This window comes from Vespa mandarinia, chromosome 20 (genome assembly GCF_050613455.1).
Source record: "Vespa mandarinia isolate Hongniang chromosome 20, ASM5061345v1, whole genome shotgun sequence".
Taxonomy (NCBI): Eukaryota; Metazoa; Arthropoda; class Insecta; order Hymenoptera; family Vespidae; genus Vespa; species Vespa mandarinia.
Genome location: NC_140829.1, coordinates 1333916 through 1353756, shown reverse-complemented (window position 1 = coordinate 1353756; position 19841 = coordinate 1333916). Strand labels below are relative to the sequence as shown.

Sequence of the window (19841 nt, the reverse complement as noted above, 5' to 3'; positions counted from 1 at the left end):
CTGTCGTTCTTCGACGTTCTACGAGACGAGTTAACTATAAAATCTTCAATCGAAACCATGAATATTCTTTTTATATAATACTTAGTAAGAGTAACAGTGGCCTTAATCGGATATGACTAACTTCATTAACCAACCTTGGTCGATCATCCAAGAACATTTGCAGCAGATTGGAAAAATAAGCAGAGCAGGTGTTTGGGCCCCCCATAATTTATCCGAATAGAACAAAGCCAACCGATCCATCACATGCAACGTATTGCTTCAACGGCACCATACAGAACCGTCTTTTGATCGCTTGATCACTGGATACGAAAAATGGGTCCTATATGATAATTCAAAACGCAAAAGACAGTGGCTCTCTCCAAATGAATCACCACGAAGTACTGCAAAGTCGGGTTTACATCCCAAAAAGGCGCTTGTGTGTGTTTGGTGGAGTATACGCGAAATTGTTCATTTTAAAGTGCTGAAACCTGGACAAACTGTTAATGCAAATCTTTATTGTGAATAATTTAATCGAGTGAACCAATCTTTAATCGAAAAATATCCGGCGATTGTTAACAGAAAAGGCGTTATTCTGCAACACGACAATCCAAGACCGCACTGTGCAAGACGAACCTTGGAAAAAATTAATGAATTGGGGTGGGAGGTACTACCTCACCCACCATACTCGCCCGATATCGCACCCTCGGATTTCCATTTATTCCGATTGCTACAACATTTTCTTAGTGGCAAAAAATATGAAAATTTGGATGATGTCCAAAATGCCATCTCGAGATATTTGATTCAAAAACCAATTGATTTTTATCGGTCCGGCATTGAAAATTTGCACACTAGATGGCAAAAGGTTGTTGATAACGAAGGTGATTACATTATTAATTAAAAATAAAAACTTATTAAAAATTTATTTATTTGAATTTAATTTAAGAAAGCGAAATTACTTTCCGGTCCACCTAATATAATTAAATGCATTCCAATAGAAGTAAAAATCAGACAAATAGAAGAATGCTATGGGGAATTACCCATTTCCTATCGCAAGGATTCATACTTTCTAGCACCTAAAACGCGCATCATCTTAAAGCAAGCATCGCCGAAGGATTGCAACGAACTACTACCAAATATGTATAATTTATATGGCACCTGGTATAGGGTCATACTTAAATTAATGAAGTCAATATCTCCTTCGGTAATTAAATCCTTAACAAAATCAAAATGGAGATACATCGATCCCGAACATCTTGGAATGAGCGGAATCTATTCCAACGAAGATTTAAATAAACTATAGTCATACATAATGGAACGATTAAAGGATAGTGAATTCGAGGAGTAAAACAGATATATTAAGAAATATTCCAGTAACTCAAACATATTGAGGAGTAAGAGAAGAACGAACAACAAAAGTCAACAACAATAATCAATACGAAGGTCGTGTACCTTTTTATTTGGAGGAAGATGCGGTAAGCGCATCATATTTATGAAAAATAAGTAAAATATTATCAACATTCGACCAGTGTTGATTGTTGACGAGAACATTTTTGAAAATGCACTTCTCGCACCGGACCAGCGATGACAGTCGATTCGCACGGAAGAAATGTCCCCATCTCGTCCTTGTTGTTCGAGCTATAGACCCACTGGTCGCGATGTATAAGGGCGACGGCGTTCGGCTAGGATACCGTTGTAGGTCGTCAGCAAAATACCGCTCGCCAGGTTCCCGCAAATTAATGAGAGAATGCGCGTTCTTTAAAGGATCCCGTGAGAAATAGAGAAGTAAATGCGCGATATTATATGTTGCACGCTATGTAAATCTCACCGTGTATTTGATCAGATGAATTACAATTGTTTATGTGTCTCGTGTATAATGTATAGTTAGTTGTAGTGGTTGATTCTGAAAGAGACTTGAGAGTTTAGACGTTGTGAGTCTGAAAAATATAACTTGACTCCTTAGATGTTGTGAGTCCAACAGCTGTAACTTGACTGCCTTTTGGTTTCTTTAGAACTATCCACGCAGACTAAAATGAGATTGGTGAAGGGCGGAGTTTAAAATATGGAAAGAGAAAGAATAAATGGCCATTGGTCGGGGATAGTTCGTTGGAATGTTTAAACATTCCGTGTGTGCCTTCTTTGTTCTAATGATCGTGTAATTAGACTATGACAATGGATATTATAAAGCTAGAAATCAGATAACTCTTAGCTTATCGAGCCTAGGCTTTTACTTTTACTGTTTTATTTATTGGCCGGGTCAACACATTATCGAAACGCAAATACTTTACTAAGAATGCCTAAGCTCAGACAAAGGTGGTCATGTGTTTTTTATCTATGCGTTTTGTTTAGCTAATAGCCGATAGGTTTCCAAGGATAATTGTTTCCAATGGTGTTATATGATCCTTAAGAGAAAGTACCGTGAACAATGGAGAGATCCACTTGTGTGTCAACAATAGAGAAACAGTACAAAACATGGTAGAGTATTACTACAAGCAGGTAATAAACATGTCAGAGAAGGAATCAGTCGAATGAATAGTTAAAGGCCTAAGAGGAACCTCTTTGAATGTATGCAAAACCTAGTCAACTACTGACCAACTTAATAACCATTTACTACGCGAGCAATCATATCATAATAAAAAGTATAATACCCATAGAAACAGAGCTGGTATGAGAATAACGTGCTTCAGATGTAAAGGTGACGATCATACAACTAGTAAATGAACAATACCAAACAACACTAAACCATATTTCTATGGATTCTAATAACGTGGATTCTTCTCTCACGGATAATACTCTCAAAACATCACAAAGGATTTTACTTGGATCATATAATGTGATGATAATACGTCGTAGTTGAGTTTTCCTACCTGCGCGTCGTGTCCTAGACATGGGAAATAAGAAAGAAGTTCTAAACATAAGGATTGGGAGTTTCGGAAATATTATCGTGCGGGTTATAGCAGTTTATGAAGGAACGTATAAGATATCATCTGTGTAGCTCGTTCGCACTTGTAGCTATTTATAGGTTTCATAAAAGCAAATAGAGGATTAAATGATTGATTAAGATTATGTATATGTGTATATATAAACTTTAAAGTTATATGTATTCTAATAAGGTGATTTTGTACAGGTGAGTTACAGAAAGGTATTTTGAAAATACACAGAGTTAGATTTAGAATCGCAGGTAGTAGATTTAAGAGAACACGTCTGTTTTGGATTTAAGACTACCGAATAGAATTAAGAACTAATGAACTAAAAATTGAGCGTAAATACAAGTTCAAAAATGATTTCGGTGTTTAACCCTGAGTAGCCTATTGTAATTCCTTAAAATCTTTATTTGGACTGTTCGAAGGAGCGCTTATATTGATATAAGAGCTGCTTATATAGAAGATTATACCCATTATGGTCACTGCGTGAAAGGGTTAATAATGCATCATGACGATCTCGGGTAGCGGATCTACATGACTTGTCGCCAGTGTAGTGGGAGATCCTTATGCCCTAGCGATGTTCGTTCATCTTTCGCCGAAAAATGGTATGCAATAATATGACATTTTTTTCTTTTAATGCAGTAAACTGTTCTAAGAGATCTTATTATGCTGTACATACTCGGTGTCCTTATAGTAAATCTTATATGTACATACATGATCTATTAATTATATTTTATATTTTATATTTTATATGTATATTCCCTATTAATTACAACGACGTTTATCAAAAGATGACTTCTAATATACCAGATACAAGATTAACGTGACAAAATTAACGTAATGTTAAGTCCTTGAATGTAAGAGTGCTGAAGGATGTAACATTACCTATATCATAATTTTACATAATTTACGAATTGATAATTATAAATCGAATTATACAATAATGGAAACAACTAAATATATAATAATGTAAAATAAAAGGTATATGTAACAATTAACCTTTTGTATCACAAACAATTTGAGAATGTGTTGGTAACCAACTGCAAAGTGCTTTAATCGATAAATGATGTGGATAGTGACAATAGTCATAGGAGCTGAATGCCTTTAAGTTCCTGAGCAATATAGCTGGTCTTAGGAATGCACTGGGTTAATAATTGCTATTAATAATGTTTGTATCTATTAAAAAGTAGAATAATGGAACTATAAATAGAGAAAATTCATATAAATGAATTTTTAGTATGTACATGTAAATTATTATTTTATATATCATTAATCAGTTCATCCATTTTTACCAATTTAAAAATTAACAAACATAATAAATAATAAATATAAATTAAATTTTCTGTTGAATTGTACTTGAAAACAGCATAAACTTACTATCTACTTACTTATTATCTTTATAAATAGTAAACGACTGCTTAATGTAATTTTGTATAGTTTTCATATCGAGTTTCATAAGTCGTAATGAAAAGATGAACCGATTAATGATTCGAGTTCTGAAGTGTTTTGCATTGTAATGCTACCAGTAAAATGAAATTTCATTAACATATTAAGGATTAAAAAGACATTTATGAAAATAAAACGAAATGTTTTGAAAAAAATGTATTGTTTTTATTTTTTCTCCTTTTCTGTCCTTTTCACGATCACATTCGCATATTACTCACGTATACATGTATATATTGTATACCTAAGTTATATAATAGAAAGATAAATATTGAAGGATAAAGCGAAGGATAAATCTTCTTCTTTGTTTATAATTGTCGCAATAAAGACAAGGATAAAATATATGTTTACATATCTATCATATCTACATATTATCCTTACAGTTTATAAAAAGCACAATAAAGAAACATTACAATAAAACACTACATAAAATCCTCAAAAGAATGATATAGCATATTTGGATTAACAAATAATTATATTTCCTTGATTAATTCCATTAATAATTAGTACGATAAATAAATGGATAATTACTGAACATAATACAATACTATATTTATTATAATATAATAATATGTTTGTTAATTTCCAGATTAAAAGAAAATTATATATGCAAGTAAAATATTTGCGAAATATGATACAAAAGACGATAATTTTCGAAGATCCGTATAACATAAATAGTAATATAATTATATTATTAATTATAAAATTTTATTATTAGCTACGCTTTTAATTTCTTTATTTCCAAGTTGAAGGTCTAAATACAACAGAATTCCCAAGCATGACAACTTTGTTCGTATTTATACTTTCTTTTCTTCTGCCAGTACACATCAATCCCATTACCTCAATAATACGAATGAAGTTAATTATATCAAGGTGAGTTTTGTTTATTTCCCTAAAAGATAGAGAATAGCTAATCAATGATTGCATGAAAATAATTTTTCCGTAAATGATATAGAATTTAATAACGATAATATATAAACGCGTTTATATAAATACATCTGTTATTATATTAGTTTATGTGAGAGAGAATTTAAAAGCACCGTTGTCCTTTGAGAAAAATGAACCTAATTTTAGAGTAAAAAAACCACAATTAGACGTCGGTTTTTTATTCTCTCTTGTGCAAACTCCAACATTTCTTGTTTATATTTTAAGACAGCTCATTTGAAAAAGTAATGAGGTTGGTAATCGCGTAATGTAAATAACCTATTACTGCTGGCAACTGCCTAGGTGGCGCTAGTGTCTGCACTTTTGTCCAGTTTCGATGAAATTGGACAATTTCATCACACATATAAATATCGTATAATGTACCTTTCTAAATATTACATCTTTTAGTATCGTTGTTTTTCATGTTTCGATGCCGTGATGTTCTTTAGGTTAATGTCGCGGTGTGTAATTCCGTAGGTGAGTTTAACTTGTAGAAATCCACTTTGATCAAGCTTAAATAAATGGTAAAATATTATTTATTCACATAAATAAGAATCAATAAAGTCAAAATCAGCTACAAATTCAATTATTTATTTATTTGTGTGAATACATATTTATACATAAATCAGACACATATATTGTTTCTTATTGTTGTTTTCTTCTTATTGTTATCCTCTAATTCTTCCTTAAAAAGAATATATAGTTATATTTTCAATGTAGGAGAACAAATACAATGAAGTTCAACAAATTAGTATCTTCCTCACGAAGGAAAAATCGTAAACGTCACTTCACCGCTCCTTCTCATATACGTAGAAGGTTAATGTCTGCACCTCTTTCAAAAGAGTTAAGACAAAAATACAATGTACGGTCCATGCCAATACGTAAGGATGATGAAGTACAGGTTAGTTAATTCAATATAATATACTTTCAGTGCTTCGATAATTGAAGGTTAGTTTTATAATATTCTATTGATGACTCTATTCTTTATATTTAAATTTGTTTAATGTATTTATTAAAAGTTATATTGCATATGTTTCTTAATTTTTTCATATTTTTTATACATACATGAATAATTTATTCGATTTAAGAATATGATAATGCTTGTTTTAGAAATACATAGGAATGTGTAACAGAGCTTAAAAATTATATTGGTATAGAATACTATCATAATACTAAACCTTTTATTCTCCGACTAAATTATTAAAATATTATAATTGAAAATAATATAATTCATAAGTTCCTTTTTCATCATTTTTAATCATATAAATTTTTGAAACATTGAAGCAATACATTAATTTTATCATTGCATTCGTTTTGCTTTATTAATATCACTTTTATAATAAATCCTATTTTTATTTTAATATTTTTCTTATTTGCACAATATAAAATGAGAGCAACTTGAAATCATTGATTAATTGATCTATAGAACAGTTGTAATATAAAAGATTAAATACAAAAATATATAGATAAAGAAAAACTATTTAAATTATTTTATTCTATTTGCTTTATATTATTAGTGTTATAATTTATTTAATTTTCAGGTTGTTCGTGGTCACTATAAAGGCCAACAAGTAGGTAAAGTCGTGCAAGTATACAGGAAAAAGTTCGTTATATATATAGAAAGAATTCAAAGGGAGAAAGCTAATACAGCGAATGTATATGTTGGTATTGATCCTTCAAAGGTAATTTGACAAATTTTCATGATATTATGTATATATATAGATAGATTTATGAAAGCACGCAATGACAGATGATGAACTAAACCATTCTTTGAGAATCAGACAAATAGTTACACTTCTGAATACATCTTCAAAGTTCTTTTGAATATGTGCTCATTTGTTTTCTTGGTCTGGTTGCTGCAGATCTATTGGCACTGATTGATATTTATTTAAATAAATTATTTTTCTTATATTTATCTTTGTATTTTTAATCTAAATGTAATATATGTTTTTTTAGACCGTAATTGTCAAGTTAAAAATGGATAAGGATAGGAAAAAGATTATAGACAGACGAGGTAAAGGTAGACTTGCTGCTTTGGGTAAGGATAAAGGTAAATATACAGAAGATACCACGGCTGCCATGGAAACTTCGTGAATACTAAAAAAATATATTGTATTTGGTACAATAAAATACTAAACTTAAATGAAATCAGAGACATCATTAGACAAAATTATTCACTAACTAATTAAATAAAGTGGAACACGATTATTTTCCAAACTGCCGTAAAATCATTAAAATTTCCAAACTAATAAAAATGGGTTTCTGTTGCTTGATTAGTCTAAAATTTTACACGTATGATTTCCTCACTTTCTTTTTATGAAATTCTTAGAGAATATTGGTCAAACGATCTTCAGTTTGTTGTAGTGTTTTCAATCATAAAACTTCATCACTTGTCTTTAAAATGAAAATTCAATAGATTTCCATCATATTCCCATAATAACCGAGTAATATCTATTAGGGCGATCTTCATATCTCATTTTTATAGGTAACGCAATTTTTCACTATCCAGGATTAATATTTGCTTCATGTCGAGACAATATAGTTTTAGATAATGCGATATTATCAATATACACTTTTATTATCTTGGATAGATATGAAATTAAATTTTCTCGCCAAATATTACAATTTAAGTGACATTATCCAATAAAATAGAAAGTTTAAAAATAAAAACCACTCTAATATAAAATTTTATTACAATAAATTCTGCACCTATCGCCGGTTACATTTTATTGATAATAAACATAAATAAAAAAATAATAAATAATACATTTTATTAAATTATGATATCAAAAAACGAAATTAATTTTTTAGCAAAAATCCGCGTAATAAACTTACAGAAAATAAATTTTTTCATAGTTTTTCAAAACGTAGAGAAAGACTTATTGAATTTTTATAAAAGAATGTTACTAAACTGTTATATCATTGTTTCTAATTATAATTTTTTTTATTGCATATATATAAATTACAGTTACTTCTCGCAGAATTAAAAGTATTTCTCACTGAACGAATTTCTATACTTTTGAAGAAAACATTCTTTTCTTCTTCTTACGTAAAATTATATTTTACTATGATAATGATTACAGAAACTGATTCGCGTTCAACAACTATTTAGATAATTTGTTTCTGACAGAGAATACCAAACACTCATGTCTAAGATATCTGGTTTAAAAAAGTAATAAGGCTGATAATCGAGTAGTGTAAATAATCTATCACTGTTGCCAACTGCCGGGACGGCGCTAGTGTCTGCGCTTTTGTCCAGTTTGGATAAAATTGGACAATTTCATCATACATATAAATATCGTATAATATTCCTTTCTAAATATTAAATCTTCCAGTATCGTTGTTTTTCATGTTCCAATGCCGTGATGTTCTTTAGGTTAATGTCGCGGTGTGTAATTCCGTAGGTGAGTTTAACTTGTAGAAATCCACTTTGATCAAACTTAAATAAATGGTAAAATATTATTTATTCACATAAATAAGAATCAATAAAGTCAAAATCAGCTACAAATTCAATTATTTATTTATTTATGTGAATACATATTTATACATAAATTAGACAAACATACAGTGTTTTTTATTGTCGTTTCCTTATTATTATCCTTCAATTCTTCCTTCAAAAAAAAAATATATAGTTATATTTTCAATGTAGGAGGATAAATACAATGAAATTCAACAAATTAGTATCTTCCTCACGAAGGAAAAATCGTAAACGTCACTTCACCGCTCCTTCTCATATACGTAGAAGGTTAATGTCTGCACCTCTTTCAAAAGAGTTAAGACAAAAATACAATGTACGGTCCATGCCAATACGTAAGGATGATGAAGTACAGGTTAGTTAATTCAATATAATATACTTTCAGTGCTTCGATAATTGAAGGTTAGTTTTATAATATTCTATTGATGACTCTATTCTTTATATTTAAATTTGTTTAATGTATTTATTAAAAGTTATATTGCATATGTTTCTTAATTTTTTCATATTTTTTATACATACATGAATAATTTATTCGATTTAAGAATATGATAATGCTTGTTTTAGAAATACATAGGAATGTGTAACAGAGCTTAAAAATTATATTGGTATAGAATACTATCATAATACTAAACCTTTTATTCTCCGACTAAATTATTAAAATATTATAATTGAAAATAATATAATTCATAAGTTCCTTTTTCATCATTTTTAATCATATAAATTTTTGAAACATTGAAGCAATACATTAATTTTATCATTGCATTCGTTTTGCTTTATTAATATCACTTTTATAATAAATCCTATTTTTATTTTAATATTTTTCTTATTTGCACAATATAAAATGAGAGCAACTTGAAATCATTGATTAATTGATCTATAGAACAGTTGTAATATAAAAGATTAAATACAAAAATATATAGATAAAGAAAAACTATTTAAATTATTTTATTCTATTTGCTTTATATTATTAGTGTTATAATTTATTTAATTTTCAGGTTGTTCGTGGTCACTATAAAGGCCAACAAGTAGGTAAAGTCGTGCAAGTATACAGGAAAAAGTTCGTTATATATATAGAAAGAATTCAAAGGGAGAAAGCTAATACAGCGAATGTATATGTTGGTATTGATCCTTCAAAGGTAATTTGACAAATTTTCATGATATTATGTATATATATAGATAGATTTATGAAAGCACGCAATGACAGATGATGAACTAAACCATTCTTTGAGAATCAGACAAATAGTTACACTTCTGAATACATCTTCAAAGTTCTTTTGAATATGTGCTCATTTGTTTTCTTGGTCTGGTTGCTGCAGATCTATTGGCACTGATTAATGTTTATTTAAATAAATTATTTTTCTTATATTTATCTTTGTATTTTTAATCTAAATGTAATATATGTTTTTTTAGACCGTAATTGTCAAGTTAAAAATGGATAAGGATAGGAAAAAGATTATAGACAGACGAGGTAAAGGTAGACTTGCTGCTTTGGGTAAGGATAAAGGTAAATATACAGAAGATACCACGGCTGCCATGGAAACTTCGTGAATACTAAAAGAATATATTGTATTTGGTACAATAAAATATTAAACTTAAATGGAACTTTTTATGCTATAAATTTTAAATTTATTAAACACAGGATATTTTGTATGTAATTTACATATCTGAAATATTTATTTGACATTTTTGCGGAAGGTATTACATAAGCATGACTATTTGCATGGTCATCTATACCAAATCAGACATGCTTATTTAATCTCTATAGCAAAATAAAAATGACTACATCGCTAATAGTAAACATAATTTGAAAAAAATATTTCATTCGGTTTAAATCAAATTATATATAATTCTCCTTTGGGTTTTTAAAATATATTTTAGGTTAATATTTATAATGTTTAGATATAAAAATATCTATAAATGAAAAGAAAATACATACTAACTTTTTGTCAAATATTGATAATGACATTGATAAAATATCAGTTAATAATGATGAAGTCATATTAGTATAAGACTTTAAATCAATCTTATTGTCAAGTAATTTTGATAACGGAAGTAAGGAGAATTATATTGATATGGATGGTATATAAAAATATTAGAATATATCTTCTATTTTTAAATAGGTATTTTGTATATAATTACACTTATATCAATATTTTCATTACTAAATTCTTTCCTAAATTTGTGACAAAATATATACAAATATATGAACAATTATTATAATAATATATGTCTTACAATTACTGTACAATAAAACAAGTGTTTATACAACTCCAAGAAAATATAGACAGTTTATAAAAAATATAAAGGACAGTATTCTATAAAAAACATTATTAAAGCACAGAAGATGGAAAACGTTTGTATATAACATCTTATAATATATACTGCAAATATAATTAAAATTGCAAATTGTAAGACGAACAACCAATGTGTGTAATAGAATGTAATAAATACATGAAATGTATATTATATAAATCTTTAATATTCTTTTATTTTATAAAAAATCAAAAAATGAGTTGAAGATTTGTGCAATATCTTATAAATCGTACATTATTTAATGTATATCAAATTTATATGAAAGAATTGGTAAATAAAATCTTTTTGTTAGTTATTTACAAATTGTTCAATTCCAAATTAGAAACTAGTTGCAATTAAGTCGAATATCTTTGTAATCTGTAATTTTAGTCTTGAAATAGATACTTTTATTATAGTATAGATACATTTTTAGTCCAAAACTGTCACTGAATATGACACTAATTTTTTATTTCTACATTTGCTCCCTTAAAATCACGCACGAGTCGGCCAAGAGATAAAAAAAAAACATTAAGCAAATATCTACGTTATCCATTGAAATTTTATTGATTGTATTATACCGAATTTATCAAAATTATTTTTTATAAAATATAAAATATGTTTTATAATTTATTATCAGTAATGCGTAACAGCATTATTATTTTGTTTATACCAATAAACATGTAATGTCACAAAAAAGTCACTAAACACTAAAAACCTCTAATATAGATTTAGTTTAGATCACCACCAAGTGTTATCGACGTTTTCTTCTACACTTTTAGCTAGCGTCATCTAGCAATTGTCAAACCACATTATTCGCAAACATGTTTATTAACAGTTCGTGACTTGATTGATCATTAGACCTTTAGAAACATTACAGGTTATTACAGTTATGAGTATAATGGTTCGAAAGTTTATCATGTGTCGAAAGGATTCGGTAAGTCGTTGATTAACAATAGTTATTTTACATTTATACAATCTTTATTTTCATATATATTTTTGTATATAGTTTATAAAGCTATACGAAAACTTACATTCTGTCTATACATGCTTATAAAATGGCGCGTTATTTTTCATCATCGTAACAGACGAAAAGAAATATTTATACTTATCGAACGATTTATATCCATTTCTATAATTTACATCACGTCATTTATTTTATTAATTTTATTTTTCTATTTATTAAATGACAAAACTGCCTTATTATCCTTACTCCTATGTATATATATATATATATGTATATATATATATATATATATATACACACACATAATAAATTAGAATAAAAATTTATGGATGTGATAAAGAAGGGGAAAGATAACGACAAAGGCATGTTGCGCATATGATATATAATAAAATACTACTGTCATGTGTGCTGTTATATACACCTGATTTGAAACAAAAGACATTAAAGATAAGAGCATACAATCGTATTTTCTTATTAATATTGCATCATAATTTATTTGAAGCACATTTAAATTCTGAACAAAGTCAGTTTTTTAACCCTTTGCGGTTGAATGCCGCTGTACAAGTGATATCATATTTCTATTCACTAGACTGAATGTCGTCACGATTTCGTCGAATGTCGACGAAAAATAATTTCGTTATCGATACTGTTATTAGATATTTTGTTTCAATTTGGCAATACTTTGTTGTTACTTTGGTGTACACTATATAAACCCGTTATTATAATGAAACATCTAGATTTTGTGAAATTCCTCATTGATCAATTAGTAGATGATTTTCAAATGATAAAAAAATCCTGGAGGACGAGCTTACAGAGGGGTAGACCTACAATGGTTAGATGGAAAACTTCATTTGTACTGAAAAGAAGTATTGTATAGTATATTCAAATAGAAAAGTTCAATGAGGAAAAAAAGAAACTCGATTATACTACGATACTTGCTCTTGTAAACCTGGCATACATATTGGGAATTGCTTTGAGAAATTTCACACTCTGAAAAAATACAAAAATTAAAACATGTTTGTGTATTCTAAAATAATAATTATTATTGTTTTTTAATAAACTCTAAAATTCCATTAAATAAAATATTTTTCAATTAACTTTATATATTTAACGCTTTAATACATGATATCGCTTTATACAAAAAGATATTCGATCCAGTGAGAAGTTCACTTGAAAAAGTCCTTGATCGCAAAGGGTTAAGTATATATATATATATATATATATATATATATAATATTATAATATAAATCTTATATGTCTGCGCAAGATTTTTTTTGTGATGAACTATTTTATTCTTTTCCTTTATTAAATACTTTTATTTATATACTTTTGTATGAAAAAACGATATAATTTCTTATATGTCCTATTTTTTATTTTAATTTTGTTCGTAAATGTAATAATCTTTTTTCAAATGATTTCTATTCAGTTTAAGACGAAGAAATCCTCTAATATAATTATATTTTTAGAAAGTAATTTATCACTAAAAAATCTATAATTTTTATAAATTGGAATATTATATTTATATTGAGAGATGCTAATTAAATATTGTCATTTTTGTTTAAAAAAGGACCATATGGAAGTGCTTAAAATTTGAATTGAAGTCAGTCAAATTATTTGAAGATTAATCGTAGTTAGAAAAAAGGACAAGCTATAGAGAAATGGGTTCATCAAGACAGCAAGATCGATCTCTAAATGCAGGAATATCTCTTCCACAATGGATGAAAGGAAAAATAGACAACAGGTTAGTAAAAAGAATAATTATTGTTTATCAAGAATGCGTTATTATATTTTAAATAAAAATTTATTGTGTGCGCGTATATATATATATATATATATATATATATATATATATATGTATGTATATAGATAGATGTATATATGTATTATAGATTATAAAAATTAGAATATTTCCATTTTATATATTTTAATATAAAATAGTATAACAAATAGAATTTAATTTGTTTGAAGAATTTTTTATATATACTTTATTTCTCTTGGCATTGTCAAAAATGTATCTGGTAGTATATACAAATCTTGGCTCACAAAGTAGGCATGTGTCACATGATCTTATATTTTTAGACACTTAACTCTAATAGGTAATATATCATATCTTCTAAGAATTGCTATTAAAATTCTCTAATTTATTTTACAAGTTTTTTCTTTGCTAGTATTATAGATTTTATAAAAATTATGCAGTCGATATACCACAGTTATATTGATATTTTGAATATGTTTAAACATATGCTCTAATATATATACCTTTTCATGATTAATATTTATTGAATTTTATAGTTATACTAAAAATAAGTTAACATTGTAAATAATATAGAAAAATAAAACATAAAAGGAAAAGAAGAAGAAATGTAACATTAGTAGTACGTGATACAAACTTATAATGCAATTTTCTATTCATTTTTATTTTCATAGTAAATTATAAGCACGTTGATTATTTTTACATACTAATGATCTATATGTATATACATTTTCGTGCGCACATGGCATTTGCGCACACGCACGTGCGTACATAAAAGTATATCGTTGTGTGACTAATTGATTAACATAAAACGACTGCCAAGATATCGGGGACACAGCGTAACGTACAGTAGCAGCGTGTAACTCGTAAAAACTCTCTGATGAATTAGATTTAGAATCATTTAGCTTATCATTGAATTGTTTAAATTCTTGTAAATATTTATCTTTTTATTTCTTCATTTTCAATTATTCTTAATATGGAATTTTAATATGATTTAAATTTTGAAAGTAGATCTTTAAAGTGAACCGATAATTATATAGTTATATTCAAATAAACATACATGTTTTTTATCTCAATACTATAGATTCGACTTTGACGAAAGTGCATTCAGTCCACCATCCCACGACGAAGGTTTTTTCTGCATACGGTATCCAAAATCACAGAATTCTACTAGTACTACTCAAGATTTTAGATCCGTTAAAAAGGTTTTCAATGATAATACAATTACAACTTCTACAAATCAAGTTACATCCAGTCAACAAACACATTCTAAATTCAAAGAAGCGAAAGAGATTGATTTTAGTCAGCATCCATTACCTTGCCAACCATTTGTTCCAACTGCAATCAATAAAGGTAAGTATTTGAATTTCTAATTTTTTATTGTTATTATTTTATTTTAATATATATTTTTTTAATTTATAAAAAATCTTAAAAATGTAGTAAATACAACATTAGTGGGAAGTATAAAACCAGCTAAATCTCAAGGAACTGATGATGGATTTCATGGTGAACCAGCTCTCTGTGGCAAGTCCATAGTTCATGTAGCTAATCAAATGATGTCTAATAAGTTTAATAAACCACATACTTCTGTGGCAACAGTCGAACAAGAATTAATTCCAAGAAAGGGTAGTAAATCTTTACCAGCTACGCCATTAGCTTCACCGATCACCAGTCCAGATAGTTCACCAAAATCACGCAGAAAGAATCACTCAAATCGTTATTTTACTGGAGCCTTTATTCCTGACCGAGATAAATATCAAGGCAGCTGGATATTAGCTAGCATATTGGGTCAATCACGAGAAATTGTAACCTCAAAAATAGAAGAAGAACAGGACAGTGGCATAGATATTGCTCCACCTAAAATATTGAAGAGAAAAAAATCTATATCCTCACAAAATCTTACATATATTGGAAAGGATGAAAAAACTTCGGGAAAATCATCTTCCCAGACAAATATTTTGCAAGCAAAGCCATCAGAGTTAAGAGAAATGAATTTTTGGTCTCCTACATCTATGTAAACTCGTTTTTATCCATAATATTTCTTTGATTACAAATTTATATACTAATCGATTATGGTATGTATATAAGATATATAACGATCATTGTTTCTATAAATAGCAGTTTCTCTCTTTGTGGATTGATATTATTGTAAAGACGAATTGCTATGGAAACAATGCTATTATGACCTATAGACAATATAGTTCACAGTATTTGATTAACAGTATGTCCAAATTTGTCATTGAAGTGTGAAATTTTCTAACTTATATTAATAATATCATTTTCTATTTCTTGCACAGAATATTTGTCTAATCAACATTATTAAAAAATCATGTCAAATAATATTGCCTTCTTTATTCCCATTCGAAATGTAATTCTTATACAATGTTTAGAATTTATTAAATATATTATGGGATACATTACTATTTTAACTCTTTTCTTACGGTGGAATTGGCCGCCAGTATGCTGCATTATATGAGACAATTGAATCGCAAGTGCACATCTTACTGTAGAACGTAACGTATAATACTTTGTCGTATTGTACAAATTATCAAATTTTCATTCAAGTTATGTGAAATAAATATAAAACAAATTATAAAAATGAATATACGTCAGAAGAAAGTTGGTTACCTTAAAGATATAAAGATGTGCTACGTTCATTCAGAATTCTTAATTCAGACAGAATTTTGTCGGCTGATTAAATCACCTTTAGTAATGAAAGGGTTAATAAAAGCAAGCAGTTATATTTTATTTACTCTTATACAATTTTATTTATTGACCTTATAAAAAATTAAGTAGATCATATTTGACTAAAAAGTTAAAACAATAAAGGAAGGTAAAAATATTTTTATTATTATTATTATTATTATTATTATTATTATTATTATTATTATTATTATTATTATTATTATTATTATTATTATTATTATTATTATTATTATCGATATTATCATATATATATAATATTGTTTATAAATTCCCCTTTGTGCTTTAAACGAACTTTCCTGTACATATTTGAAGTCTTGATATTGTAAGTTATTACAAAACTTATTTTCAATATTAAGCAATTATAAAACTGCTTATCTGTAAAGTATATTTCTTTGAATATAAATTAAAAAATAAAAAGGTAAGTGTTACTATTCATTTAATTTTAAAAGTTATATTGTAAATTTGATGTTTTTAAGCATTGATAACACGTTTAAATTCTCAACAAAGTTATTAAATATAAATAAAGATAATATGATAATAAATATACACATACATATACATATATATTACTATTGTATTTAGAAATATTTGATAATGTTAAGACGATTTCAAATTGCAGGCTTTTGCAGTTCAATGCACGAAATATGTTTTAAACATTTATTATGAAAATATTAAAAAATTTACGTTGGACTGATGAAGGATAAAAGACGAAATTAATTTTTATGGATAATAAAAGTGATCTAGGGAATCAATTATATATGTGTCCTATGGATATGAATTAATCAATTCAGTGCTTGACATCTCAACCTTTTTTTTTATTTATTTCTCGTTGGAGCGTTACATTCTGTGACACGTACGTATATGTATTAAGTTGTTAATGCGATCGATATCGAAGGTCGACCAGTTTAAGGTTGTTGTGCCGATATCTTTAGAGAACCTTGACTGCTCCCAATCCATTAAGACCCAAACCGTTGAGACCAAGAGGTGCGCCTAGACCGGCAGCTAAGGCTGGTCCAGCAAGAGCAGTTGTCAATCCAGGAGCTAATAGACCGGGTGCGGCAATAGCGGCAGTAGTAAGAGGTGCTGTTTATTGTTGTGATTGTTGAGAAGAAATGAAAAGGAAAAAAAATAACATGGATTAATTAATGTTATATGGAAAGAAGCAAGAAAAAAAAGAGAGAAATTAAATTTGTGCGTTTTAAAGAAGTGCAAGTATTTGCAGAAAAAAAAAAGAAAAGAAAGAAAAATACATCAATTGTTGCAAGCAAAGATCGAACGGCTAAAAAGCGTCTCGAAGTATAACGATTACATTCATTCTAGCGTCTAGCCGTCTATAGCGCCTAGGAAGCAGATCGATAAATGCGTAACTTTTATTGATAGTAATGTATTACACGATACAGATAGATCAAGAATTAGTGTGAAAAGAAAGGAATGATAGGAGAAAAGTGCTATCTATATTCACGGGATGCGACGTCATTTACAAGAATTCCACGAGATATAAAATCTGTTCCATTGTCAAAAAGTGTAGTACGTAGTGCCCAATCGCGGAGGAATGTTTTATTATTTTTGTTTGCATGCGTGAGTGCTTTTAAAACATATTAAACGAAAACGAAAAACGTAAATAGGAAGAAAGTTACGAGCAAACAAAATAAAAAAAATAAAAAAAAAAAAGGAAAGAGAGCGTCATCACCGTATTTCTGCCTTGCGGTTAGATACCTGCAAGAGCAGTATTTGTTACTGCGAGCGCGGGCGCGGGCGCGACAGCAGCCGTCACGATTCCAGGATTGTTAACGCGGACGTCCGCTTTCCTGACGCTACTGAACGGCGTATCGACGCTCTTCGAGTACGCCGAGATAGCAGCTAAATTACCGATACCCCGAATAATATTGGAAGAGGAGGTCGCAATTGTTGGTACGACCGCAGCAGTGGACACCGGTAGAGATAAAGCTGCAGCTGGTTGGACAGCGAGTGCTGCAGGTGCGGTAGCTGCTAGCAAACCGCCCCCGATAACTCCAGCCCTGGCGACGGCCATCAGGCATCCACAGATTACCAAGAACTTAAAAATTAACATTATGTTTAAAAATCTTATTTTATTTAAGGATCATTTGATAATGATCAATTGATCAGCTAACGTATTGCTAAAGTATTTATTAATTAAAGATTTGATCTGTTACAAATATAAAAGATTAAATCAGAAAGAAAGAAGTAAAATTTATTCTTAAGGATACAACAATAATTTTTATTGTTTATATTATTGCGATTGATTAAAATTTAAGTATTTGATAGAAGCTTATTTTAAAGATTATACTTTATCATATGTATAACTATTAAATTAGAAATAAATAAGAAGTAAAATTTATTTTTAAGGATGGACAATAATTTCTATTGTTTATATTATTTCGATCGATCTAATGTTATGTATATATTTGAGAGTGGCTTACCCTAAACATGATGTCGATAGGTAAGTACAGCTCCTTACTCTTCAAGAACAAGAGAGGAATTGAATGCATATTGTAAAGCTGACAGTCTATTTATACGGGAGCTCTTGCAAACCTGTCTAACATAGTTCATATATTTTTTACCCGAAAACTTGGTATCATATATCTTAAGATAGTAAGGGTATATTCATATTATCGAGTTATTGCATCATGTAGCATAGAGACCAGTTATACCACCGACCACAGTATCGGTCAATTTTACAAAGATGCTATTGCAGATGTTATATATTTTGAGAGAGAAAAAAAAAAGAAAAAAAAGGATTTCATTTAAAGTTCTCTTTCTAAATCTCTTAATCATCTTTTATTTGCGTTTACTTATTTTTTTAAACAGCTGCACTGATATATTCTATCTACATTGAAGTGACAGCTATCTTCTGCTTTCGTTTCCCATTATTATAAATTTTGATGACAAATATTCTCAATGTGTTTCTATTGTAAATCATTTGTCGTCAATACAACGTTAATGCTTTGTATATTGCGCAATTGATATAGTTTCAATCTATGTAATACTTTAGAACAGGTATATGAATTCATAATTGTCTGATGCAAGCTTGTCTCAAATTGCGGCTGATCCATTTCTTTATCGTGGTACACGTTATAAAATTACAGCTGTATGCGTAACTATTCCTTCCAATAAGTTGTACCATCCAAATTGATTAATAACATCGAATCTCATATGATTTAGAATATAAAAAAATTATAATAAAAAACTTTTAATAAAATATGCTAAAAGCAAATAAAAAATTTAGGTACGTAAAAACCGGTGAATATTAAGTGGTAAAGAACAGGTTTAAACAATTTAAACTCATTTATATTCTAATTCTTTTTAGAAATTAATTAAATCTATTGACATTAGTTATATATTGTATGCCAACGTTACATTTAT

General features: G+C 28.3%; 4 protein-coding genes across 7 annotated transcripts; 3 read left to right on the top strand and 1 right to left on the bottom strand.

Annotated features, from left to right (window-relative positions):
* Nucleotides 1–5640: 5640 nt before the first annotated feature.
* Nucleotides 5641–7484, top strand: LOC118447280 (large ribosomal subunit protein uL24-like). 3 transcript variants are annotated; one of them, XM_035879043.2, is made up of 4 exons: nt 5641–5744; nt 5988–6168; nt 6809–6949; nt 7224–7484. In XM_035879043.2, exons 2-4 carry the CDS (start codon nt 6001–6003, stop codon nt 7359–7361), a joined length of 447 nt encoding a protein of 148 aa, XP_035734936.1. In that variant the 5' UTR covers nt 5641–5744; nt 5988–6000; the 3' UTR covers nt 7362–7484. The 3 variants fall into 3 exon arrangements, with proteins under 3 accessions (XP_035734936.1, XP_035734937.1, XP_085519207.1); XM_035879044.2 differs by having other exon boundaries at nt 5669–5791; XM_085663081.1 differs by lacking the exon at nt 5641–5744 and having other exon boundaries at nt 5971–6168.
* A 1060-nt stretch (nt 7485–8544) lies between these two features.
* On the top strand, nt 8545–10344 carry LOC118447281 (large ribosomal subunit protein uL24-like). Its single transcript, XM_035879045.2, has 4 exons — nt 8545–8671; nt 8917–9097; nt 9738–9878; nt 10153–10344. Exons 2-4 carry the CDS (start codon nt 8930–8932, stop codon nt 10288–10290), a joined length of 447 nt encoding a protein of 148 aa, XP_035734938.1. The 5' UTR covers nt 8545–8671; nt 8917–8929; the 3' UTR covers nt 10291–10344.
* A 1464-nt stretch (nt 10345–11808) lies between these two features.
* On the top strand, nt 11809–17393 carry LOC118447253 (uncharacterized). The gene is made up of 5 exons (XM_035879000.2): nt 11809–11968; nt 13566–13739; nt 14836–15104; nt 15192–16584; nt 17077–17393. Exons 2-4 carry the CDS (start codon nt 13657–13659, stop codon nt 15767–15769), a joined length of 930 nt encoding a protein of 309 aa, XP_035734893.1. The 5' UTR covers nt 11809–11968; nt 13566–13656; the 3' UTR covers nt 15770–16584; nt 17077–17393.
* CPF2 (cuticular protein CPF2) lies at nt 17252–19052 on the bottom strand. 2 transcript variants are annotated; one of them, XM_035879001.2, is made up of 3 exons: nt 18899–19052; nt 18174–18513; nt 17252–17540 (listed from the first exon to the last, which is right to left on the bottom strand). In XM_035879001.2, the coding sequence occupies exons 1-3, from the start codon at nt 18965–18967 to the stop codon at nt 17386–17388; spliced, it is 564 nt and encodes a 187-aa protein (XP_035734894.1). In that variant the 5' UTR covers nt 18968–19052; the 3' UTR covers nt 17252–17385. The 2 variants fall into 2 exon arrangements, with proteins under 2 accessions (XP_035734894.1, XP_035734895.1); XM_035879002.2 differs by having other exon boundaries at nt 18333–18513.
* Nucleotides 19053–19841: the final 789 nt, after the last annotated feature.